Here is a 27390-nt window from a genome sequence, read left to right on the forward strand (position 1 = left end):
AAAAAAATACTTTACTTATTTATTTTTTTAATATAATTCGGAATACAACGCAATTATTACCATAATAATCTCCAATAGGTAGTAGATTGTTTGTTTGCATTGCACTAGGCATTATTGAACCGATTTGAAAAAAATCTTACATCAATGGAAATCTACATTATCAGCGAGTAGCATGTGCTATATTTTATCTTCGTATTCACACGGAAATGGAAACTACGCGGGGAAACCACGTGGGTCTGCTACTATAATATATTTTTTCAAGTAGTGAAAAATTTTACCCCGGTCTCCCCTACAGACTCTTGATAGCTAACCAACATCGTGCAGTTTCAATGAAGCAAAAACTCTATGCAAATTGCAAACTATACAAAAACACTTGAAAATACTACAATCGGGCAGTTTATAACTAACGGATGTTTTTACACTTCATTTATTTATCTAAAAAAACTGTTTACCAAGGTCTTGACCTTATAAATTGCCTATTCTAATAATATGAGGAGAATCATTGCACTTCACAGATTACACTAAGATTGAGGTTTTCTTAATTCGTTCAGGCCTGGGTGGTGGGAGGCTTCGGCCGTGGCTAGTTACCAGTTACCACCCTACCGGCAAAGACGTACTCCAAGCGATTTCGCGTTCCAATACGATGTCGTGTAGAGACCGAAAGGGGTGTGGATTTTCTTTTAACTCCTAAACAAGTAGGCCCAATTACATCACCACTTACCACCAGGTGAGATTGCAGTCAAGGGCTTATTTGTAAAGAATAAAAAGATTGATTTATTAGTGTCACAAACGGTGAAAGAGAAACATCGTGAGAAGACCTTCATACCTTAATCATCTGCGTGTGTGCAGTCTGCCAATCTGCATTGGGACAGCGTGGTGGACTAATTGGCCACTGCTGAGCTCGAGTCTCCTCTCAGTATTAGAGGGGTTTGGTCTACCACGCTGGCCCAATGCGGATTGGCAGACTTCACACACGCAGAGAATTAAGAAAATTCTCTGGTATGCAGGTTTTCTCACGATGTTTTTCCATCACCGTTTGAGACACGTGATATTTCATCATCATCATCATCATATCAGCCGATGGACGTTCACTGCAGGACATAGGCCTTATGTAGGGACTTCCAAACATCACGATACTGAGCCGCCTGCATCCAGCGAATCCCTGCGACTCGCTTGATGTCGTCAGTCCACCTGGTGGGGGGTCGGCCAACACTGCGCTTACTAGTGTGGGGTCGCCATTCCAGCACTTTGGGACCCCAATGTCCATCGGCCCTTTGAACTATGTGCCCCGCCCATTGCCACTTCAGCTTCGCAACTCGTTGATATTTAATTTCTTAAAATGCACGTTATATTTAATTTCTTAAAATGCACACAACTGAAAAGTTGGAGGTGCACGCCCCGGACTATATTAGAACCCATACCGTCCGGAATCGAAGGCAGAGGTCATATCCCCAGTGGATATGACCTCTGCCTCCAACTATCACGGCTTCGTTTGAAAACGCGTGGAACTTGACGTTTCAAAAGTGCATGTGAACTAAGCCTAATTGAAATAAATGAATTTTGAATTTCGAATGCGTGTACTCACATAATCCGCCAAACTCTTCATCCCGAAGGGGAACCGTTCCCTGTCGGGCACCAGCTTGCCGCGCGAGTCTCTCTCCCTCTCTGGCCAGCAGTCGTCCACGTTGATGTATTCGTAGCCCACGGCGGCATAGCCCTCGTTCACCAGGATGTCGGTCATGGTGCGGAACAGCCGGTCGCTGGGGAGAGGGTGGAACACTTTGTTATTCATGTTGAAGGGTCAAGAAGACTTTTCCTATAGAAAGATCTAAGAGACAGGGATATCAGTCTATGGTGATCGCTGGAGAAGAGGCAGAGATCTCCACAATCCCATTACAATGACAAGGATAGTCATGGTAAAAAATAGGCATTCGAGCGATTATAATTCATGTCGAAGGGTCAAAAAAACTTTACCTATAAATAAATCAAAGAGACAAGGATATCAGTCATAATATGGTGATCGCTGGAGAAGAGGCATAGATCTTTACAATCCCATTAGAATGACAAGGCTAGTCATCGTAAGAAATAGGCATTCGAGCCATTATGATTCATGTTGGAGGAATAACAAGACGAGAAAGTCAGTTACAGGAACAGAGAACAGGCTATTGTTTGAGGAATATTGGAAGATAATATTTACAGTTGAAGATGACCGAATATCAGTTATCGTAGGAAATGTGCGATTGTTGGTGGTAAAGTTCAAGAAGATCAAAAGGACCAGAATATAAATGATCGTAGGGAATAGGTAAGCTATGGATATAGGTGGATAACTCCATGACCTAAGTAAATTTATTGGAGAAAAGGAGAAAAGGTTTAAAATAAAGTTTATCTAAAATCTAGTTAAAGGATCAATAAGAACAGATCAATCACCGTAAGAAGTAAGCAAACGTTGGAGGAAATCTAGAGAGAACTTTATAATCCCAGTAAAAAGATCAAGGAGACCAGATTATCAGTTATCGTAGATTAGGTGATCATTGGAAAAATGATAGAAGACAAAATTTTCAGTAGAAAGATGAAGAAAACAAGGTAAACGATCATTGGAGAAAAGGTTGAAAACTTTATAATTCCAGTTGAAGGAACAAGAAGACGAAAATATCAGTTATCATAAGAAATAGGCGAGCATTGCAAGACTTTAAATTTCCAGTTTAACGATTAGTAAGATCGAATGACGTAGGGCATATGCAATCATTGCTAACAGCACTTAATAGATATCGTCGTTATAAACCCATATTCGGCTCACTGCTGAGCTCGAGTCTCCTCTCAGAATGAGAGGGATTAGGCCTTAGTCCACCACGCGGGCCCAATGCGGATTGGCAGATTTCACACACGCAGAGAAAATTCTCTGGTATGCAGGTTTCCTCACGATTTTTTCCTTCACCGTTTGAGACACGTGATATTTAATTTCTTAAAATGCACACAACTGAAAAGTTGGAGGTGCATGCCCGGGACCGGATTCGAACCCACACCCTCCGGAATCGGAGGCAGAGGTCACATCCACTGGGCTATCACGGCTTATACTTCATAGATATAACACGCAGGAATCAGGATTGAAATCACTGAAGGATTTATTTATTTTGAACCACAGTATCAGTTTATCAGTACATGAATTAAGGATTTAAAGCTTGATTTGTAATCAACGAAACACATTAGAAACTAGGAAGCTACTATACTCGTATAATTAGTATAAATTATTCAGATGTTTTGGCGGAAGGCCAAACCACGTGTTGCATAAGGAATAAGGATGCAAAACTCTCAAGACATTTAGCTCACAGTACCAAGTAGAAATGTCAAAGGATATAGAAAGAGTTCTGACTGACTAACAACATGATCTCTGAGACACGGGGGTCTAACAACTAACTAACAACTTACAAACCCCGGGGGAACATTTTGACATTAAAAAATCTTTCAATTTGTTAAAATTAAAAAGAACTGGAGATCTGTGGGGCATGTCAGTGAAAGTAATATCTAATATAATTGATGTCATTGCTCCCCACTTAGCCATTATTTTTAATGAATGTGTGGACTTAGGTATTCTTCCGAACCTAATGAAGCATGGCAAATTGATACCACTTTTTAAATCAGGAGACAAATCAGATCTTAATAATTATAGACCGATTACAATATTGCCAACACTTAGCAAGGTCTTTGAAAAAATCATATTAAATCAACTTTTATGTCATTTTAATTTAAATAACTTGTTTCATCCTGAACAGTATGGTTTTCCAAAAGGTCGCAATACTACTGATGCAGGGGCTAAACTTTTAAATCATATTTATGAAGCATGGGAAAGTTCTAAGAATGCTATTGGTGTGTTCTGTGATCTGTCCAAGGCGTTCGATTGTGTTGACCATAACACTCTTTTACTCAAGTTAAGCCACTATGGCATCAAAAGTGTTGCGCTTGATCTCATTGCCTCTTATCTCAGTGATAGAACACAAAAGGTATGCATAAATGATATAAAGTCGCACGGTTCCACTACCAAAATGGGCGTCCCACAGGGTTCAATTCTGGGTCCTTTTTTATTCCTAGTGTACATAAACGATTTACCATTCCATGTCAGCGGCATATGTGAGATTGTACTGTTTGCTGATGACACATCCTTAATTTTTAAGACGGACAGAAATAAAGATAACTCTGACGACGTAAACCGTGCCATGTCGCATGTGTCGCATTGGTTCACTGCAAATAATCTACTTTTAAATGCCTAGAAAACTAAATGTATTGAGTTTTCATTGCCAAATGTAATAAAATTAGAAAAGTCTATAATGATCGATGGTGAAACACTGGAAATGGAGAGTTCCACAGTTTTCCTGGGAGTGACCTTGGATTGTAAACTTCAGTGGGGTGCTCATATAGAAAAACTGTCTGGTAAACTCAGCTCAGCGGCATTTGCAGTGAGAAAAATAAGACAGTTCAATGATGTTGATACAGCTAGGCTAGTTTATTTTGCGTACTTTCACAGCGTAATGTCTTACGGAATTTTATTGTGGGGCAAGGCTGCCGATATACAATCTATATTTGTACTTCAAAAAAGAGCAATTCGAGCAATATATCAATTAAAATCACGCGAGTCCCTTCGTCAAAAGTTTAAAGAAATAGGTATACTAACAGTAGCCTGTCAATATATATATAACAGTATAGTCTATGTAAGACAAAATATTAATTTGTACAAACGAAAAGGAGATTTAAACCCACGTCTTACTAGACACGGGCATAAGTTAGTTATTTCTGCATATCGTCTCCAAAGAGTAAAAAAATCTTTTGTAGGTTTGGGTGTACTCTTCTATAACAAGATCCCCAAGACTGTGATGGACCTGCCAATGCATAGCTTTAAGCAATGTGTTAAAAAACATTTACTTAGTCGAGGTTACTACAAAATTGATGAGTTCCTTAAAGATAAAAGCGCTTGGAGGCCATTGGATCAGCTTCCACCTTCACACAGGAAATAAAACTATAAGAAATTGTAATTGTTATCAATTGTAAATTATAATACTGTATGACTTTTTCAAAAGAGCAACTGTTGAGTTTCTTGCCGGTATCTTCTCAGCAGAACCTGCCTTCCAAACCGGTGGTAGAATCTTTACAAATAGTCAACTGACGTGTCAAAAGTGCTTGTAAACTGAGCCTACTTGAAATAAATGATTTTTGATTTTGATTTTGATTTTTTTGGAATTTCAGCGCGGAATGTCTTGGTGCTGAGAGGAAAAGTTAGGGTACCGTCATCATAATTTATGTGATATTGGAGGGAGGTTTGGATTTATGATGTTCAAGACGATTGATTAGTTATTACCTCCGTTTGTTTTCTGGCACCATCTGATCGATTTTTCGCTAATTTTGTACCACACAATAAAATAAATACCACAACATCAAAACACAAGGAATTCAAGAAGTGTCATTAATTCTTCTAATCAACAAGTATTTTACAGCAAAAGTACATACATTAAAATTTTTAAAAAACAACTATGTTGAATTGCAGTCCACCGATAGAGATATCTATCAGCTATCGATCCCTAAAGATTATCAAGAGAAAAAATCACTTTCTAGTAAAGTAACAAATAAAATTATCTTTTTAAGAACATTTCCGTTGGATCAGCTTCCACCTTCACACAGGAAATAAAACTATAAGAAATTGTAATGTTGTCATCAATTGTAAATTACAATGTTGTATGATTTTTTAAAAAGTTGCCTGTTGAGTTTCTTGCCGGTTTCTTCTCAGCAGAACCTGCCTTCCGAACCGGTGGTAGAATCTTTACAAATAGTCAACTGACGTGTCAAAAGTGCTTGTAAACTGAGCCTACTTGAAATAAATGATTTTTGATTTTGATTTCTTTTACTTAATGATGAAAAATATATCAATCTCACCTTATGCAGTTGTCAGGATCATTCTTGCAATCAGTGTTACACCTGAACCGCTCCCAAGCTAGCCATCCCATGGGGGGAGTCAACGCCAAACCATTATCCAGGCCGGATATCTTACCCAGAGCACATAGAACCACGACCACTGTCCACGCACATAACTTCATACAACCCATTACAAAACTTTTAAAACCAAATTATACGTTTACTTCACCAAAGATTCTATCCGCATAATTTTAATACCGCGATTTATATAAATTTATAATTTAACAAAATACAATACGGGCTTTATCGGTATAAAAGTCAAGACACTGTCATTGCTTGGAGGTTACTACAGCAAGGAGTTTGCGATTGAATGAGTTTATCTTCGGTTCAGCGGATTATCTGTAACAAAACAAAATTGATTGTTAATGTATATAATCTTGACATATTGATAGGTCGTGAACTTTGGTGGGACTGTCTACATTTATTCGTATTTATTTATGTAACTTATGGACTAGTTACATACTCGTAATTATGTGTAACAAAATATAGCGAAAAGCACAATTATAGCTAATTATATAATGCTTACTTTTTAGGAAAGATAAAAAAAATAAATCTATGACAAAAAAAATATTACTTTTAATAATTTTGTATGCTTTTCTCCGTGAAAAATAAAAAGGAATAAAAAAATATTTTTAATCAATTAGTTCAACAAATGGTTTTTACTCGATAAGCATGGTCTTATCAATCGGCCAGCTTTTTTGAAACTATCAGTACAGTACAGTAGATACTTGGAATTATGTGTATGTGTGTGTATGTATCACTTTGTCATTGGTATTAACATTAAAATTCATATTAGCCTAAATTTGGTAAATTATCCTAACTTCCATGTGTAGAAAACGTTAATATAATGACAAATATAAAAATGCATAGTTAGTCAGACAAGTGTAGATAGACCCACGTATAGGTCAAGTTTATTTTTCTGTGGGTCAAATGCTATTTCCTATTGCAATAAAATTTAATAACTGAGGATGTTGTTTATCAATCAATTTATTAAACTAAATTGATTAGTAATAAAATAATCGTTATTTAAAATACAGTTTATTGGTCAAAATACAATATAAAAATACAACCAATCACTGACTGTTTTATTTATTTATTTATGAGTATGTACAATATAAACAAAAAAAAATACACTTTAATATTTATTCAAGGTATTTTTAATTTTTTATCTATTAATCTAAGTTTGTTACTTAATATGTAGTCAGTAACAACCTTAAATTAATAATTAATTAATTAACGCTAAGAATTAACGTATCTTTAATCTATGGTAACAATCAATTCTTGATTTCCTTTCAACGTAAAACTTGTATTTGTTTAGATAAATGATCCAACCATTTTTAGGGTTCCGTAGTCCACAAGGAATCCTTATAGTTTTGTCATGTCCGTCTGCCCGTCCGTCCGTCCGCGGTTTAGCGCAGAGATTATTATGCTAGAATGTGAACAAAGTCGTAAAATAAAATCTTGAATTGAATTTTTTTAGGGTACCTTCCCAACATGTAAAGTAGGGATAACTTTTTTTTACTCGTTTATCTCATATTGAGGGGCCTTCTTCCAATACTTTTCGATTTAGGGATCCGTTTGTAAAATATTAATCTTTTAAGAGCTATTTTTTGTTAGAGTCAAGTGTATCCACCCTCTACCGGCTAAACAGTTATATATGGATATGCAAAAAAATTCACAAAAGTGGGATATATAATGGAATTACAAGAAAAACTAAAACGGCTTGTTAGCAATCGCTATTTAAAGAGTAATAGTCGACCAATTTAAAAAACGTAATTGGTAATAGAAAATTGCTTACTAATTCCGTTGTTAATTAAACAGATAGAGTTGTCGGTAAGATAACTCAGAGTTTATTAAAACTAGAAAGATAAAATTTAGTACGGGTTTATATATATATATTAAGTTAGTCTATAAAATGAAAAAAAGAAGTTTGCAACATTAAATTATTTTTGGGTCCCTCGCAAAATGAGGACGAATTTTTCATCGTATATCCCATGGTGTGGGGTATGATTATCGGTATTTTTGTGCATTACATAGGGGATTAAAGTGCTAACTTAATCTACGGAACCCTACTCTACGCGTGGCCCTACACGCACTTGGCTGTTTTTTTTTAAATAATAAATATTAAAACAATATAATATGTTGCTTCAAAAAATATTTTTGGCCCAATTATTGTGTGTCCCAATCATTGGAAATTGTGTGCAATATGTATTTTTTTGGTTTTTTAGGAGCCTGATATTTGGGTAAATGATATTTCAAAGTGTTAGCTTCGCTATGACTATACAAAATACACAATTTGTAAAACTTTTCTCGATAGTTTGTTTTTTTGAAAAATACATGTTTTGCTCATATTTTGCTTTCAATCTCAGGAAAAGCAAACTTATTTTCTTAAATTTTTGTTTTCTATAGAAAATTAGGTATATATCTTGAACATGGCTATTTTGTTTTTCGTTAGTTTAGCGTATAGTGAAAGTCATAATTCGGCGTCTCGTTTGCGCTTCGAATTTTATCCATATCGTACCGACACGCTGCGCGTTCTTAAAGTTAACATTTTTCATCTCCAACTCCTTGCAAAATGAATCGATCTTTACAGAGCCCATAACAATAGATATTAAGCACTTAACATCAATTGTATTATAATGATATCATACACCGCTTGACATGGCCTTGTTCCGTCTCATTATTGTGTTATAAGGACCATTTACAGACTGTAATGTGTAATTACAGATTTCTTGCAGCCAGCAGTTCACGGTCGTCGTCGTCATCAACCCATATTCGGCTCACTGCTGAGCTCGAGTCTCCTCTCAGAATGAGATCGGTAAGGCCAATAGTCCACCACGCTGGCCCAATGCGGATTGGCAGACTTCACACACGTATGTAGGTTTCCTCACGATGTTTTCCTTCACCGATTGAGACACGTGATATTTAATTTCTTAAAATGCGTACAATTAAAAAGTTGGAGGTGCATGCCCCGGACCGGATTCGAACCCACACCCTGCAGAGGCAGAGGTCATATCCACTGAGCTATCACGGGTCTAACTAACACTAACAGTTCACGGTAACACACACTATTGCAAATTATCAGAATATGACTTGTACACTTTATTAGCTTATGCCTCGCGGTTATTAGAATAAAATAAACGTGTGCGTCTCAAGACGCTCGACAAAAGTGATAACTTAAACCTGCTACCGGAATGGCGCCGTAACGCGTTACGTTACGAAGCGGTTTACTCTCCCATAATAAGTTATCCGCGTGGTTCCCGTTTCCGTAGGAATACGGGGATAATAAATATAGCCTTCCTCGATAAATGGGCTAACACTGAAAGAAATTTTCAAATCGTACCAGTAGTTCCTAAGATTAGCGCGTTCAACCAAACAAACAAACTCTTCAGCTATATAATATTAGTATAGATTTATTTTAAATTACGTAATGTTTTTTTTTATAAAATTTAACAAGGTTAAGTTATAATTATTCATCATATCAGCCGATGGATGTCCACTTCTGGACATAGGCCTTTTGTAGGGACTTCCAAACATCACGATGCCGAGCCACCTGCATCCAGCGAATCCCTGCGACTCGCTTGATGTCGTCAGTCCACCTGGAGGGGGGTCGGCCAACACTGCGCTTACTAGTGCGGGGTCGCCATTCCAGCACTTTGGGACCCCAACGTCCATCGGCTCTTCGAACTATGTGTCCCGCCCATTGCCACTTCAGCTTCGCAACTCGTTGATCTATGTCGGTGACTTAATTATCATTAGGTATGAAATGACTAGCGATTTAAACCCTATAGTTGTTTTTTTTATTCATGATTTGTTGGTAAACAGTGCACATCCATTATGGCTGAAGTATAAATAATAATCTCTCAGTCGTGAGCAATCACTAACCAATCATATTACAATTTACACACTAACAATTAAAAAGTTAATTGTTATAACGAATAAAGAAAAAAAATGCCTCATGTAGTCTAGTAATAATTGGTTGTATTAGTTATAACTAGAGCCCGATGAGATGACTGTTATTGTATCGGTGCATGTCTATAATTATTTCTAATTGTTATAATATAATTTCTTGATCATTTTTTTTCTCATGACATTTGATTTATGTCGGTTCCCATAAGAACAAAGTGTAGCTATGAAGAAACTTATAATGGTAACATGGTAACTATTACTTAGAAGCAAAAAAAAAATACAAGACATAAAACGATTTGCTGAGAGAAATAGATTAAACATTTTTAAAGATCGATATAGAAAGCCATTACTTTCTTATTAAGTTGTAGTCACGGTTTTACCCGTGTAGCTCTCATTTCCGTGGGATAAAAATGTAGCCTGTGTTACTCGTAAATAACGTGGCTATCTATTTGTAAAAGAAATTTTAAAATCTGTACAGTAGATCCAGAGATTCTTTAGAATAATAAGTGTAGATATAGATTATTTTGTGGTAGAGGAAACATTTCGAGCAGATGCCCGGACTTGCTGATCTTTGGTGTAGGTTTAAATGTACCTTTTAGATGGATTTAACTCACCTCCCCTGCCTGGCATGTTCTCCATAAATAATTTATTATTAACAGTATTTCCCGACTAATTGGAGGGGATGGGAATATTAGACATGTTTAAAAGATATGGAAAATATTAAAAAAAATAATAATTACGTGACGGTAAGAAAACTGAACACAAGTCACCAATCACCGCCTTATTTATAGCAACACTGTCACAACATTATATATTAAAGAATTACCTCCTTTCATCCTATCCTACTAATATTGTTTGTACATGTATGTATGTTTGTTACTCTTTAACGCCGCAACTACTGAATCGATTTGGTTTAAATGTAAAATGTAGTTAGATTATTATACCCTAGATTATACCCTAGATTAACACATAGGCTACTGTTATACCGAAAAGTCTGTGGTATTTGCGAAAAATTAATAGTGCGAATGTTTGTTACTCTTTCACGTCGTGACTACTGAACCAAATTAGCTTAAATTTGGAATTAAGATAGATTATAGCTAGAATTAACACATAGGATACTTTTTACCGGAAAAATTACATATATGTAACACCGCAGTGCGTAGCTAGTGATATTATAATTAGAATGTTGAATAATTATGACAGTAGTTTGTAATCTGTATAGTATAATTATTAATTTATGGTTACGAGGAATGTGCAGCAACCAAAGGCAGCAACACTAAAATAACGCCAAAAACTCAAGAAATTTAACAAAATTTTAAAATAAATAAAGTTGGTAGGTCTGTTTGAAATCTTAAAACAGTCGAATTACAAAATTCCTTCAAATGCTTCCTCAGATGAACCAGAAGATATATAGATGGATGTGACCTTAATAGCAAAGAGGAAACAATTCCTACTATAAACTAGTAGATAAGTGCAGTGCTAAATGCAGTACTAAAATTACCAAAGTGCTCTTAATAGCTGATCTGATAGTTACGACCTTGTGTTCCTGCAATGTCATATTCATATCGAGTAACATGCGAATTGTGGAATGACTTGACTTTGAAACGACATATACATATAATTTCATCATTATCAAACCATATTCAGCTCACTGCTGAGCTCGAGTCTCCTCTCAGAATGAGAGGGGTTAGGCCAATAGTCCACCACGCTGGCCCAATGCGGATTGGCAGACTTCACACACGCATAGAATTAAGAAAATTATCTGGTATGCAGGTTTCCTCACAATGTAATTTTTGACGGCCTCCGTGGCGCAGTGGTATGTGCGGTGGATTTACAAGACGGTGGTCCTGGGTTCGATCCCCGGCTGGGCCGATTGAGATTTTCTTAATTGGTCCAGATCTGGCTGGTGGGAGGCTTCCGCCGTGGCTAGTTACCACCCTACCGGCAAAGTAGCACCACCAAGCGATTCAGCGTTCCGGTACGATGCCGTGTAAAAACCGAAAGGGGTGTGGATTTTCATCCTCCTCCTAACAAGTTAGCCCGCTTCCATCTTAGATTGCATCATCACTTACCATCAGGTGAGATTGTAGTCAAGGGCTAACTTGTAAAGAATAAAAAAAAAATGTTTTCCTTCACCGTTTGAGACACGTGATATTTAATTTCTTAAAATGCACACAACTGAAAAGTTTAAGGTGCATGCCCCGGTCCTTACGAACCTACGCCCTCCAGAACCAGAGGCAGAGGTATCCACTGGGCTATCACTGGACTGGGGCTCAATATTAGTATGGATTTTCAAAAATTATTTACTAAACTAAATAAATCAACTGCAAGCCTTATAGTTTGTGCCGGTTTTTGTGAAACGATTTGGATGAAATTTCTAGTGCGTCACCAGCCAAACATACAGCTTGTAGACCAGAATCTCAAATGTTACCACCGAGATTCTGGCTTTCGGATCTATACCCGTAGGAGGATGCGGGGTTAAGTAAACAAAAAAAACACTTTTACAGTAATCACCGGTATTTGGCTTCTATATTTTTAGATGAACCCTTTTTTTTACAATATAAAAGTAATGCTAAACCCTTGAGAAACCCTAAAAGGACAAAATATTAATGGGTTAAATTACATAAAAAAAACCAGGTTTCCTAAATGTTAAGTTACTTTGTACATACTTTGTAAATAAACAGTGGTTATCTCAAATATTTGTTTTATTATACCAATCCTTGGGGATTAGATGGTGTCGATATAGCGTTTGGATTTTTGTTGACCAAACCACTGCCACGGCTAGGTATTTAAAGTGGGTCCGTCGAACAACGCACTAGAAGTTATGAATTCACATCGCTACCAGCCAAATCCACAAGGATGATTCCATTTAAGTTCGCTTAGCAATTACACACGTTTATACTAAAGGGACAACAAACACGTTGCATTTTAAACACTCACGAAAGAGGTCTAGTTATCTCTAAATCTTATTGTAATCTGAACGGTATATCCGAATCACCACCAACAATTAATGTAACGCATCCTTTTAAAAAAAACAATATATAAAAATAGAAGTTTTAGCATGACTCCATTTAACAAAAGAAAGAATAGGTACGACCTGACGTTTATGATGGAAGCTGACACCACGCGGTCGCTGACCTTGCTGTTGCATTCATCCGTCCGTCATTTTGTCTGGCGGCCAGCGAACCTCCAAGATTTACGCCGCTAACAGCATGCTACTCGACGCGTGCAAATGATTAAATGTAATAGTCAACTCAGGTTCCATAAAAATGTTCCAAGAATGACCAAAGGTTTCAGAACCGGCGTTTCAAATGTCTACAACCAATCTACGTTTCTACATAATAACGTGGTTGTATTAAGAAGAAGTGTGATTACATTAGGTCACGTATATAGGTTAGGTTAAGTTCAGAATATATTACATTCCCATCCTGTAACAAAATACGGAGGTTAGCACATGTCACTAAAGTTTGACCTACGCCGGACAAAGAAAAAAACAATTTCAACCGAGTACCTTAAAAGGATATCCCGCCCTAGTTCCCAGTAGGTAGCCATCTTAACATCTCACGGGAAATTTTTATGGTTGACCGGAACTGCAAGAATTTGTCTCTTTAGCACAACAAAATTCGATAATCACGAATGCTAACCAAATATAAATTCGAGTCTTACCAAGTATCTTACATCACTGCCTCTAAGTAAATTTAATGTTTTGGAAAGTCAACTACATGTCTCCAAATTTCAGCCAGCCAAAAGAAAAAAACTCGAACGTGCCCGAGTATATAACGAGAAGATAACGGGACTTTCTTCATAAAAAACCTCACCAATAGCAAAGCTATAAAGTTACCGATTCATCTTTCTTACAGAGTACAATCAACAAATTGCACAGATAATATGTGACATTTGTTTTTAAAGTCGGTTTCGGATTCCATACCTTTCGTTACTTGTGGAATACCTCTAACCATATATTAAGTCTATATACAGATTATAAAGCTCCAACTACTTGTCCATATTTATTTGTCTGAGCACTTTAATATAAGCGCCATCTAGCAGCGAACCTCGTAATCTCTACGACATTCATCGATGTCGCTGCCTTTCGAAACAAACCTAGAGATTCCAAATTTGACCACCCAAAATTAAAATCCACGACGTTACAATACCCCCCAAAATAGTAGAAGTTTTTTGCTACCAAAAAACTTTCGCTGCCCTCAGCGCTCTAAGAAGCAATCATCTGTAACGACGTTATAAAAAAAAAAAAAAAAAACACTCTATGCTAACACTGATAATGGAATAAAACACTCATCTAAACTACATAAAGAAAATATAAGTAAAAGAAAAAAAAATATATATACCTAAATACCGATGATACCTAAAATTAAACTATAACTAACGTTGATGTAGATACTTGTTCCGGTTTCCCTTTGCTGTAACAAAAATGCCTGGTTCTATTTTACATCTTGAATTTATACTCTCATAAAATAATAGCAAACATAATAACTCTATCTATTTTTGCTCGTCGGCAACTAATAACAATAATTTCCGGCTACCTATTATAATGTTAGGTTCAATCACCTAAATTATTCACTATCTTCTTTAAACTACGCCCACCTAACTCTATAAGAAATTCTAAAACTAAACAACACTACTGGAGAATAACTTATGAAAATATCATAAACGATCTTGTTGCTTCATGCAGCTTGATCTAACACAGCCTATTTCAAACTGTAATACATTTTATCACTATACCATATACCAACATGGGACTGAGTCTCCATGTGAAATGAGTTCATATGACTCCATAATAATTGCCCAGAGTCTGGGAATAATTCCTAGCACAACGATTGCTAACAGATCTCTGGGAACAAAGCGTCTCTGTGTTAAACACAGCACAGTAAATATCTCACGAACTATATTTTGTTCATAGCGTGATAATAATATTTCTCTAATCACCTTTCAGGAATTTCCGACTAACCCAATCCAACTTGATCCATCCATTTCTAATACACACCTACCTCATCATTTATACTGACCTTTCATTCATCACTCTATCAAACTGTAGTAACCTATTTGTATTTATAAGTGTACTTTACCATTCTTCTTGTGTGTTTAAGTACCTAACTTAGTATTTATACACTTTATGGACGAATATATGAGTTAGTCTACCGTTTTAGGTCTTTAATATGCCAAGAGCCTATTTTTGTACCGTCTTTCCTCTCTAGTTCGTATACTAGTGGTGACAATACTTTGACTATTTTACACTTTTCGTATTTAGGAGCAAGCTTTGCCATTTTGAATTTTTGCGCGTCACTTTGTGTATATGTGGTTTTCCATACCCAATCCCCTACTGCGAATCTAGCATTTCTTCGCCTACGGTTATAATATTGTGCGTTCCTAGCGTGTGCCTCTAGAAGTTTCTTGCGAACACTATCATAAATCTCCTCCATGCATCCAAACTTCCCAGCATATTCATCACGTGGCATAGCTACCTTGTACTCACTCTGCGTATCTAAGTAGAAATCTCCGTTTATCACTGGCTCACGGGCGTGTACTAAGAAAAACGGTGAAAACCCAGTCGATTCATTTATCGCGCTATTTATTGCGAACTGGATCTTTCTTAGATTTAGGTCCCAGGTTCGATGATCCTCTTCTACATACGACGCTACAGCGGTCATAATTGTTTTGTTGTAGCGTTCTACCAGGTTTACTTGCGGAGTGTAACGAGGAGTATAGTGAAGCCTTGGCACGTTGTAGCGCTTTATGACATTCCTGAACTCGGAACCGGTCATTTGTGTTCCGTTGTCCAGGATTACCGTCTCCGGCGCTCCATGTACCAGGACCAACCCGTCTTCGAAGTTTTTAGCCACCAACGCTGATGTTGCGCGGCGTAACGGAAATAGTAGAGTGTATTTAGAGAAAACGCACGTTATTACTAGCAGATATGTGTATCCAGACCTACTTCGTGGAAGTGGACCCGCTAAGTCCAAACTCACTACTTGGAAGGGACGTGAACATACCTTTGGTTTCCCCATCAAACCAGGGACTGCTTGTGTAGAATGTTTATATGCTTTACATACGTCACATGATTTTACGAAATTTTCTATGTCTTTGTACATACCCGGCCAGAAATATCTTAAACATAAGCGTCTATGTGTTTTAAAAACACCTAGGTGTGCAGCTGTTGGTTCACAATGGTTCTCACTTATAATTTTGTTTCTCAAACCTTTTGGAATGACCTCTTTCCAATCAAACTCGCTTATTAGATCATACTTGCTTTTACTTAAGCGAAATAAAATATTATCTTTAACCATATAATTTGGAAAGTGTGTAGGTTTAGAAACACAATTATTTTTTATCCTCTCATACCATTCATCTTTCATACCTGAGGTAGGTGTATCAGACGTTGCATGGATTGCCTCAACTTTCATGAGTCGCGATAGAGCATCAGGAACTACATTGTCTGTGCCTTTTCTATGTTCTATCTCAAAATCGAATTGAGACAGTCGGCAACCCCATCGAGCTAACCTACCAGAAGGATTTTCCAAATTCAAAAACCACTTTAAAGACGAATGGTCTGTAACTATCGTGAACTTCCTACTTCCTAAGTACGCTTGGAACTTTTCGACTGCAAATATGACTGCTAGGGCCTCCCGTTCCGTAGCACTGTAGTTCCTTTCATTCTTATTTAAAGATCTACTAACATAAGCTATCGGATGATCGTGACCCTCGATCATCTGTGACAACATTCCCCCCAAACCGTACGACGAAGCATCACAATGGACAGTAAAAGGCTTACTAAAATCAGGAACTGCTAATACTGGAGCTGACACCAATGCATTTTTTAGCAACGAGAAGGCCTTGTCAGCTGCCTCGTTCCACTGGAACCTCGGCGCGTTCCTCCCTTTGCTGGTCAGCTTGTTCAGCGGTGCTGCAATTGTTGAAAAGTTACGAATAAATCGCCTGTACCAAGAGCAAGTTCCTAAAAATACTTTTACTTCCCGGGCTGTGGTTGGGGTCGGAAAATTTAAAATTGAAGAGATCTTATCAGGATCCGTATGTAACCCAAACTCATCAACTACATAACCTAAATACTTGATTGACTCCCTAAAGAATTTGCATTTGTCAAAAGACACTGTCAAGTTAGCTGACTTTAATTTATCCAGGACTCTATTTAGCAACAACAAGTGAGTAGAGAAATCCGATGAACATATCACAATGTCATCTATATAACAAAAAACATAACCATTGTCTACGTCACTACAAAAGTTTTGATTTATTAATTTATCCATTAATCTTTGTTGCCGCGCCGGAGCATTACAAAGTCCAAAGGCCACAACTTTGAATTTAAATAATCCTGCCCCTTCAATTTGGAAACTCACTTTTTCCTGTGAACGTTCTGATAGAGGTATCTGCCAAAATGAAGATGACAGATCTATAGTCGACAGGAATTTGGCCTCCTTCAAACTATCAAGTATTTGAGGAATGTATGGTATAGCATACGAGTCCTTCTTTGTCACTGCGTTTAGCTTCCTGCAGTCCAAGCAGAACCTCCAATCACCATTTGCCTTTTTGACTAAAATAACTGGGTTGTTCCACGGACTTTCACTGGGAGTAACGACGTCTAATGCCAACATCTTTTTTAACTCTTCCTGCAACGCCACCTTCTTTTCCGGCGATAGCGGATATTGTTTTACCCTAATGGGTAGAGCATCACCTGTGTCGATGTCGTGCTCTATTAAGGACGTCCTACCAAGACCTTTTAATTCAAAAGAGATGTCATGGAATTTCCCTATAATGGCATTTGCTAGTTCTTTCTGCTCGGTTGACAGATTTTCCAAAGACTGAATAGTGTTTACCCTATTCGTACTCAAAGTCTCGCAGAAGCTCGCTGGTTGATACTTATAGTCAATGCAGTCTAGTATCTCTGGGGCGATATTGAATGCCCTCCAAAAATCTATACCTAATATTATATCCGATATTATTGTAGGTATAACAAAAAATTTAATGGCACAGGTAGTGTCATGACATGTTATTGGTAGGTACATGTAACCTATACTTTCCAGCTTAACACCATTTGCCACGGTGCAGGAGATATTACTAAATTTTTCTAGCTTGAAACCCATTTTGATGAAGTTTTCGTGAGAGTTGTTACCTAGTATTGAGATGCATGCTCCTGAATCAAGTAGACCACAAATTTCAAGGTTGACTACTTTAAATTTAAGATAAGGCCTAATATCATTCTTTTTTGGTTGAAATCGAACAGATGCCAAAGTGCCGAAACTTTTTAATTTTTTAAATTTTTTATTTATGCTGGCATCGTTCGAGCAGACTAGTTTTTTGGACTAGTAGCCGCTTTGTTACATTTTGGACACGTAAACTTCGTGTACCCAGGGGTTTTACAACCGTAACAGTGTACGTTATGCCTCACTAACCGCTGGTTTCTATATTTGTTACCAGTGTGTGACGGCCCTGCCCTGGTTTGGTCATTATCATTAACCCGTCCTTTGTTGTGAGGGTTACCATGTTCATATTTACCCTGGCTGTTATAAAACCGATTTTGATGCAACTTGCTATGTTGTTTATAACGACCCTGGTCATTATGAACCTGATTTGAATGAAAATTTTGTTCGTTGTCCAAATATGCCACATTTTTATTTTTATTTTTATAAGTAAATTCAGGAGTTAAAATAGAATTCGAACGGCCGGGCTCAGCAAATTGTGTGGCCCTTTGACTGGCCGCTTCGAGTTTCCTGCATGCATCTTTCAGCTGCGATATGGATGAAATGGTTGTCAACGCGAGCTGCTGCGAAAACTTTGGGCGTACATTGTGTAATAGAATTTCTAATTTTTCGACCTCGGACATCGAAGTCCTCAGCCGAGCAAACAAGCAAGCCATTATAGAAAAATATATATGCACGGGCTCTTCAGCCCCCTGCGTCCTAGATCTTATCTCTCCTCGCAACCTATAGTCATAATCGACGGGGTCAAATTCCTCTAATAAAAGATTTTTAAGGTCAGACCAAGAGCGTACCTGATCTCTGATACCTCTGTACCAGAGTAGTGCCTGATCTTCAAACAGCTGAACCGCCGACCTGAAGAGTTTAGCCTCAGAGACACCGTAGCAAAGCTGAAGCTCCTCCACTCGTTCGACGAAGGAGCGCGGATCGGTGGAGCCATTAAATTTTAGGTTCCACTTCGCCAGGTTTTTGTCCCCGGAGCACTCTATTTCCGAAGCCTCCGCTGAAGGTGACGGCTTAGAAGATGTAGACAATTGTTCTGAAACATTTTTTCCAGGCGCTTCAATGATTGCAATAAATTTTCCTAATCTCAGTCTGGCCTCCCCGACCTTGGCTGAAACCTTAGCTGATTCGTCGACCTTCAATCTGTTTACTCTATGAAACAGGTGATAGGCTAGGGCCTCTGCCCTTGCTATAGATCCCCTATCACCTGATTTTCCCCATCCTTCAATAATTGTGGCTAGTTCATTTAACTTATCATTAATTATTACTAATTCGGTGTTGCTGTCTATATTTGTTTCTAATATGGCAGTCGAGGGGCACTCAATCATGAGGCCTCGCATCTGCCTCCTAAGCTCATCTACAGTACTACCCGGAGTCTCGGATCTGATCGAGACCTCGTATACCAGCTCATCCTTCCTCAAAGAGTGAAACTGTATTTCCCTATGACCTGACATTATTTATTGGTGATGGTACAACTATTTTTTAAAACATTAAATTAATATTGAGTTACTTAAAATAACAATAATAACTAAAAATTCAGTAATTAAATTTCTCTATAAACATAACTAACTATGCCAAATACACCATCACAAAAAAAATGATCATGGGTTATTTTATATTAAGCTTATGCTGAAACAAAATCTTATAGTAATAGAAATTGGAACAGAAAACAAAAAAAAATATTGTTAGAGTGGTGTTCGGATGATTCTATTATTCCCTTTTCTCTCCCACGTTGTACAGATCCTTTAGGATTAATAAAAAAAATCCCCAGGCGCCACTGCAAGCCTTATAGTTTGTGCCGGTTTTTGTGAAACGATTTGGATGAAATTTCTAGTGCGTCACCAGCCAAACATACAGCTTGTAGACCAGAATCTCAAATGTTACCACCGAGATTCTGGCTTTCGGATCTATACCCGTAGGAGGATGCGGGGTTAAGTAAACAAAAAAAACACTTTTACAGTAATCACCGGTATTTGGCTTCTATATTTTTAGATGAACCCTTTTTTTTACAATATAAAAGTAATGCTAAACCCTTGAGAAACCCTAAAAGGACAAAATATTAATGGGTTAAATTACATAAAAAAAACCAGGTTTCCTAAATGTTAAGTTACTTTGTACATACTTTGTAAATAAACAGTGGTTATCTCAAATATTTGTTTTATTATACCAATCCTTGGGGATTAGATGGTGTCGATATAGCGTTTGGATTTTTGTTGACCAAACCACTGCCACGGCTAGGTATTTAAAGTGGGTCCGTCGAACAACGCACTAGAAGTTATGAATTCACATCGCTACCAGCCAAATCCACAAGGATGATTCCATTTAAGTTCGCTTAGCAATTACACACGTTTATACTAAAGGGACAACAAACACGTTGCATTTTAAACACTCACGAAAGAGGTCTAGTTATCTCTAAATCTTATTGTAATCTGAACGGTATATCCGAATCACCACCAACAATTAATGTAACGCATCCTTTTAAAAAAAACAATATATAAAAATAGAAGTTTTAGCATGACTCCATTTAACAAAAGAAAGAATAGGTACGACCTGACGTTTATGATGGAAGCTGACACCACGCGGTCGCTGACCTTGCTGTTGCATTCATCCGTCCGTCATTTTGTCTGGCGGCCAGCGAACCTCCAAGATTTACGCCGCTAACAGCATGCTACTCGACGCGTGCAAATGATTAAATGTAATAGTCAACTCAGGTTCCATAAAAATGTTCCAAGAATGACCAAAGGTTTCAGAACCGGCGTTTCAAATGTCTACAACCAATCTACGTTTCTACATAATAACGTGGTTGTATTAAGAAGAAGTGTGATTACATTAGGTCACGTATATAGGTTAGGTTAAGTTCAGAATATATTACATTCCCATCCTGTAACAAAATACGGAGGTTAGCACATGTCACTAAAGTTTGACCTACGCCGGACAAAGAAAAAAACAATTTCAACCGAGTACCTTAAAAGGATATCCCGCCCTAGTTCCCAGTAGGTAGCCATCTTAACATCTCACGGGAAATTTTTATGGTTGACCGGAACTGCAAGAATTTGTCTCTTTAGCACAACAAAATTCGATAATCACGAATGCTAACCAAATATAAATTCGAGTCTTACCAAGTATCTTACATCACTGCCTCTAAGTAAATTTAATGTTTTGGAAAGTCAACTACATGTCTCCAAATTTCAGCCAGCCAAAAGAAAAAAACTCGAACGTGCCCGAGTATATAACGAGAAGATAACGGGACTTTCTTCATAAAAAACCTCACCAATAGCAAAGCTATAAAGTTACCGATTCATCTTTCTTACAGAGTACAATCAACAAATTGCACAGATAATATGTGACATTTGTTTTTAAAGTCGGTTTCGGATTCCATACCTTTCGTTACTTGTGGAATACCTCTAACCATATATTAAGTCTATATACAGATTATAAAGCTCCAACTACTTGTCCATATTTATTTGTCTGAGCACTTTAATATAAGCGCCATCTAGCAGCGAACCTCGTAATCTCTACGACATTCATCGATGTCGCTGCCTTTCGAAACAAACCTAGAGATTCCAAATTTGACCACCCAAAATTAAAATCCACGACGTTACACAACCAAAATATCTTAGAAGAAAGTAATTTCTATCATCAGATGTCGTTTTCTAGCAATGCAATCGTGTTTACGTGCCTACACAAAAGAAATGTTTGTGTACAAATCTTCTAATTGATTCTACGTTATTAGTAAGACAAATAAATCTTTGCCGCTTGTTGGTTCGTACGCATTTGAATTATAACATGACCGTTTCGCTTGTAAATTCTAATTCGGTTCAAAACATGAACTACATCGTGTTTCATGCAAAGATTATATACCTACTATTAGACACAGAGTAATCAGAGTGAGTCTTTACAAGCAACGTACTGAAGCCGATGAAACCCATTAAAAGACAAACGTCACGCGTCTCCCTGACAACCGCATATACAAACTTTTTTCATAATTTGTATTTGAAATTTTAACACTAACAACAATTACGTAAATTAATATAATAATCAACAATTACCAATAAAAAATGCTCCATCTTATTTCTTTACTTTTTGTAAACAGTTTTTAAAATCATATTGAAAGTTGCGACGTTGCGACTTATGCGACGGCTCGTGTCGTACTGACTCTAGAATGTATTACTTTTTGAATTTTGTATTTGAAGCGGCTACGACACCGTCGTGTTCCGTACGCTCCATCTGTATTTATTATTGATTAATCTGTGCTATTATATATGTCAATAGCACGTCGAAACTGAGGCGAACAAAGGTGGCTAAATTGTCTTGTTATTTAGTTGCATTTACAACGAAAGTTGTTTAAACAAATAATACCTAAATATTGTCCAAGTTCAATGTCGAGTTGTGTGTTCAGAAAGTATAAAACTATATAAACATAAATATATAATGTTAGTAAATACAAAATTGTGCATGCATGCTCTCTGTGGAGTAGCTAAATTCAGATCACTTTTTGCGGTGATTTTATAGGCACTTAACATATCTATTATAAAATATCGTTGATAGCAGAGATCTTTGCGAAAAACAGAGTATAGGCATTTAACATATCTATTATAAAATATCGTTGTTCGTTAATCGAAAAACAGAGAAGCTTATTTATATGACAGTTAAAACTACGAGCGGAACTAAACTCACACGTGCCCCGAGGCTAAAACTAATAACTGGTCAGTAATTAACAACATAAGTGGTGACATTGAAATCAATTTGAAATCATAACAACATTCGATTAAGCCCTCATTCGCACGAGAGTTTTTTTAACGGACGTTAAAAAGCGTTCAAATACAACAAATGCATTCCTAAGTATATGTTCACATGATAGCAGTGTTGCATTTTAAATTTTGGGCCTTGGATATCGTCGTCGTTATCAACCCATATTCGGCTCACTGCTGAGCTCCAGTCTCCTCTCAGAATGAGAGGGGTTAGGCCAATAGTCTACCACGCTGGCCCAATGTGGATTGGCACACGCAGAGAATTAAGAAAATTCTTTGGTATGCAGGTTTCCTCACGGTGTTTTCCTTCACCGTTTGAGACACGTGATATTTAATTTCTTAAAATGCGCACAAATGAAAAGCTGAAGATGCATGCTCCAGATTGGATTCGAACCCACACCCTCCGGAATCGGAGGCAGAGGTCATATCCACTGACTATCACGGCTCCAATTAAATTTTGGGCGTTGGATATAGACCAATTAAATAAAGAACGTTATAAAGCACCAACGTCGGGCTTTAACGTATCGCTTTTTTAAATCTCGTGCGAATAAGGGACGTTAATAAATCGTAAAAATATAAGTATGAAGTGAAATAAAGGTCTATTTCCAACTCGAAAAAAGCGTTGTTTTTAAAAAACGCTGTCGTGTGAACATATCTCGTACTTGGGAATGCATTTGTTGTATTTGTATGCTTTTAAACGTCTTTTAAAAAACCTCTCGTGCTAGTGGGAGCTAGATTGGAAACAGATCAATGAAATTATTAACATCATAAAAACACCAACGTTGGGTTTTAACGTATCGCTTTTTTAACTCTCGTGCGAATGAGGCATAATTGTGCTATATTCGGCTGTATGTAGTTCAAGTTTCACGCAGCTTTGAAAGTTGTTTTGTTTTGTTTTGCAGAGGTCGGGGCTAAATCCGTATAAAGCTGAGTGGTTTCTGTGCAAGCCATAAATTAATACGTGGGTATTTAATAAAAACAAGAATGTCCTTATTTTTATTTGTATACTTTCAATCGCTCGTAATAAATTTAAAGACTCAGCATTCTTCAATATTCTGGCTGCCTTGAGCTTATATATGAATATTTAATTCAAAATATCACGAAATTCAATTAATTGTAATCGCGTTAACACTTGTGAGATCAATGATAAGTCATAATTTCAAAAAATAAATTATATTAACATCTTAAAAAACGTTTTAGTAAGCCTTAAAAGGAAATATATCTATGCTTCTACATAACTTTTGCATAATAAGCTTTGTTAATCCTGAAATAATGTGTTTTAAAGCTCCACTCGCAAAGGCAATCACCGGCCTAATCTGCTCTGCAACACTTTATTAAGTACTTAAGTAACATTATTAATACTTATATTCGCACTCATCATCCAAAAATGATCACTAATCTGTAATCTCCCACAGAACAATAAATAATGTAACTCTAACGACATGTGTACACATCGGACGTAGCGCATCAAACGGATTTTAGTATTCTTTGTACTCAGTCATTTAGGGACGGATTTTTAATTTAAAAAAAAAAATCGATTTTACGTTCGATGCGATTCGTCCGATGCGGATTAGTGGTCGCACTTGTATGACTTTCTATACAAAGAATACTAAAATCCATTAAATGCTATGCGTCCGATTCCTACGATGCAGATCAGTGGACGCTTTCGTTTAAGCTCCGTATGCCTACTCCGATGATGAGAGAGCCGTCTCCGTAGTGATACGTTAAAGTAGACTGCGATGGAATATTTCACCACTTATTATCATTAACAACCGGCTCACTGTAGACCACGAGTCTCCTCTCAGCATGAAAGCATGAGAAAGTTAGGCCGTAGTCCACCACGCTAGCTAATTGCAGTTAGACTTCACACACAGAGAATTAAGAAAATTCCTCACGATGTTTTTCCTTCAACGCACCGTTGGAGACAAGGGATGTTTAATTTTTTTTTAAATGCACATAATTGAAAAGTTAGAGGTGCATGTTTCGGACCGGATCGAACCTACGCCTTCCGAATCGAAGGCAGAGGTCTATCACGTCTCAACGTAATATACTCTATGTAAGTAATTTGTACTAAATGGTATATTTACTCAACGTAATTTGTATGAAGCGATACGGCGTTAACGCGATAGGATATGAAGGCTACTTATAATCACATGCAGGCGGTTGCCTCACGTTCAGCGAAATAGGGATTGTCGGAAATACATGTAATAGTCCAGTAGTGCGTGTTGCAACTGTAATTACACATTACCTTGCTTATTGATCACTTTGCCGGTTGTGGATTTTAATTCATATCAAGCCAACGAAGACCGACCGTTTTTGGTAAAGTACGAGGTAAAGTTTGTGGTATTGTAGGGTAATCTCTGGATCTAATTAACCGATTTTGAAAATTCTTATACCACGAGAAAGCCACGTTATTTTTTTTTTAATTATTTACAAGTTAGTCCTTGACTACAATCTCACCTGATGGTAAGTGATGATGAAGTCTAAGATGGAAGCGGGCTAACTTGTTAGGAGGAGGATGAAAATCCACACCCCTTTTCGGTTTCTACACGACATCGTACCGGAACGCTAAATCGCTTGGCGGCACGTCTTTATCGGTAGGGTGGTAACTAGTCACGGCCGAAGCCTCCCACCAGCCAGACCTGGACCAATTAAAAAAATCTCAATCGACCCAGCCGGGGATCGAACCCAGGACCTCCGTTTTGTAAATCCACCGCGCATACCACTGCGCCACGGAGGCCGTTATTTGTGAGTGTCATAGTCTATACTCTCCGTATTCTCACGGGTACGGGAACTACGCGCGTAAAACCGCGGTGCATCGGCTAGTTATCAATGAACCGATAGTTATGGTTGAGTACCATTACCATTATTGTTTTCTGTAAAATCATTTTGATTAAAAATTATTACTAAAAATGTTTATTGGGTCGGTTGTCAATAATTTTTCGTTTTCACAAAAAAAATTGCGTTCATCTAGCTAAAGTAATGTGAGATTAGCTTAGATTAGGTCTATTCTGAATTCTGATTTATTTACATCGATTAAACGTAGGATTGTTGGAATTTGTACGTACATCGAAATATCAATTCAAGAAGTTTCGTGAAGTCGTAATACTAAATTTGGATTGGACAGATTAGCTACAAATTCTTAGAACTTTAGTAATTAAATATAACGTAAGATTTATAAGGTACATATATTTAAGATATTAGGCACTAGGCAGGTATATTTGATTTTCACACGGTGAAAAGTAAAGGCTATTTGACCTAAATATTACCGACTTCTTTTTGTAGTGTTAACTATTTCTTGTAAGTATTTGGCTATTTTGTCTAGTAGTCGGAGATAAGGGACCAGCTAATAAGAAAAGTTGGTATTTGTGCTTTTTAACCGATCGACTTTCAGTTGTTTGTATTTGAGAGTGTGTGGCTGTGTGCGTATTAATTATGTGCCTTATTAGTTTCTAGTGACCATGTATACACGTTACGTAACGTAGAGCCGTGATAGCCCAGTGGATATGATCTCTGCTTTCGAATCGGAGAGCGTAGGCTAGACTCCGGTTCGGGGCATGCACCTTCAACTTTTAAATTAGATATGTGCATTTTAAGAAATTAATAATTACCCAAGCGGTGAGAGAAAAACAATGTGAATTTTCCTGTGAATTTTCTTCATTCACAAATGTGGGTCTGCCAATCCGTACTGGACCAGCGTGGTGGACTAACCCCTCTCAGTCTGAGAGGAGACTCGTGCTCAACAGTGAATTCGACATGGGTTGTTAAAGATGATTTACGTGTAAGTATGTAGAAAAAGCATAACTTTTCAAAAATCCTGTTTTTTACCAGCATTTCAAAAACAGTCGTTATAATTCGTTACATAACATAAAATCAAAGGCTAGAATGTTTGCAATTACGCTATATTGCGAATATCGCTGAAATCGGATCCATTAACGTCAATCACAGTCACACAGCACTGCACATAAGTAATTTTCTACTTACCTATACGATATTAACGAGTTTTTTGTTGTGACGTCCACATCCGTAAATAATTAGGCTAATAAATCCATAATAAATCGTAATGATGTAAAATTGTTGAAACACCAATTGAAAGGAGTATGCTATGTCGTTTGTTCGTTTGTCAAGGACGTTGGTATATGGCAGGCGTATTGGACGCATTGCATAGATCAGATTTTAGTATTCTCTGATCTGCATCGTATGGATCGCATCGGATGGATTTTATCTAGCGTAATATTAAAAATCTGTTTGATGCAATCTGTCCGATACGTATGATGCGGATCAGTGGACGCCTGCCATAAGTCGATACCTGAAAATTTAATATATAAACCTACTACCTACTGAACAAAATTCTTTTTTTTTTGCTGTAAGAATAATATATATAGTGAAGAAATTGTCTATCAAGAGCTAAAGTTTATATTGTTGTAGGTGGTAGGTAATCTCTGAATCTACTGATTCAGTAGAAAATTCAATTTTTTTTTCTTTTTTTTCTAATAGTGTATTCGTTTATTAACAAAATTATAATTCGAATGGTACAAATA

General features: G+C 37.1%; 1 protein-coding gene across 11 annotated transcripts in view; it reads right to left on the reverse strand.

The window, feature by feature from the left end:
• The window catches only part of LOC112054114 (alpha-N-acetylgalactosaminidase), a 109198-nt gene that overhangs the window by 42299 nt on the left and 39509 nt on the right, over positions 1 to 27390 (reverse strand). The window contains exons 1-3 of one of the 11 annotated variants that reach the window (XM_052888761.1): positions 18890 to 21653; positions 5920 to 6297; positions 1586 to 1760 (exon numbers count right to left, since the gene is read on the reverse strand). In XM_052888761.1, coding sequence (XP_052744721.1) covers positions 1586 to 1760; positions 5920 to 6089 — 345 coding nt within the window. In that variant the 5' untranslated portion in view covers positions 6090 to 6297; positions 18890 to 21653. Of the gene's footprint in view, positions 1 to 1585; positions 1761 to 5919; positions 6298 to 12366; positions 21666 to 27390 lie in introns of those variants that run through there. The other 10 variants (XR_008252055.1, XR_008252053.1, XM_024093777.2 and 7 more) reach the window with 10 other exon arrangements.

This window comes from Bicyclus anynana, chromosome 23, assembly GCF_947172395.1.
Source record: "Bicyclus anynana chromosome 23, ilBicAnyn1.1, whole genome shotgun sequence".
Classification (NCBI taxonomy): Eukaryota; Metazoa; Arthropoda; class Insecta; order Lepidoptera; family Nymphalidae; genus Bicyclus; species Bicyclus anynana.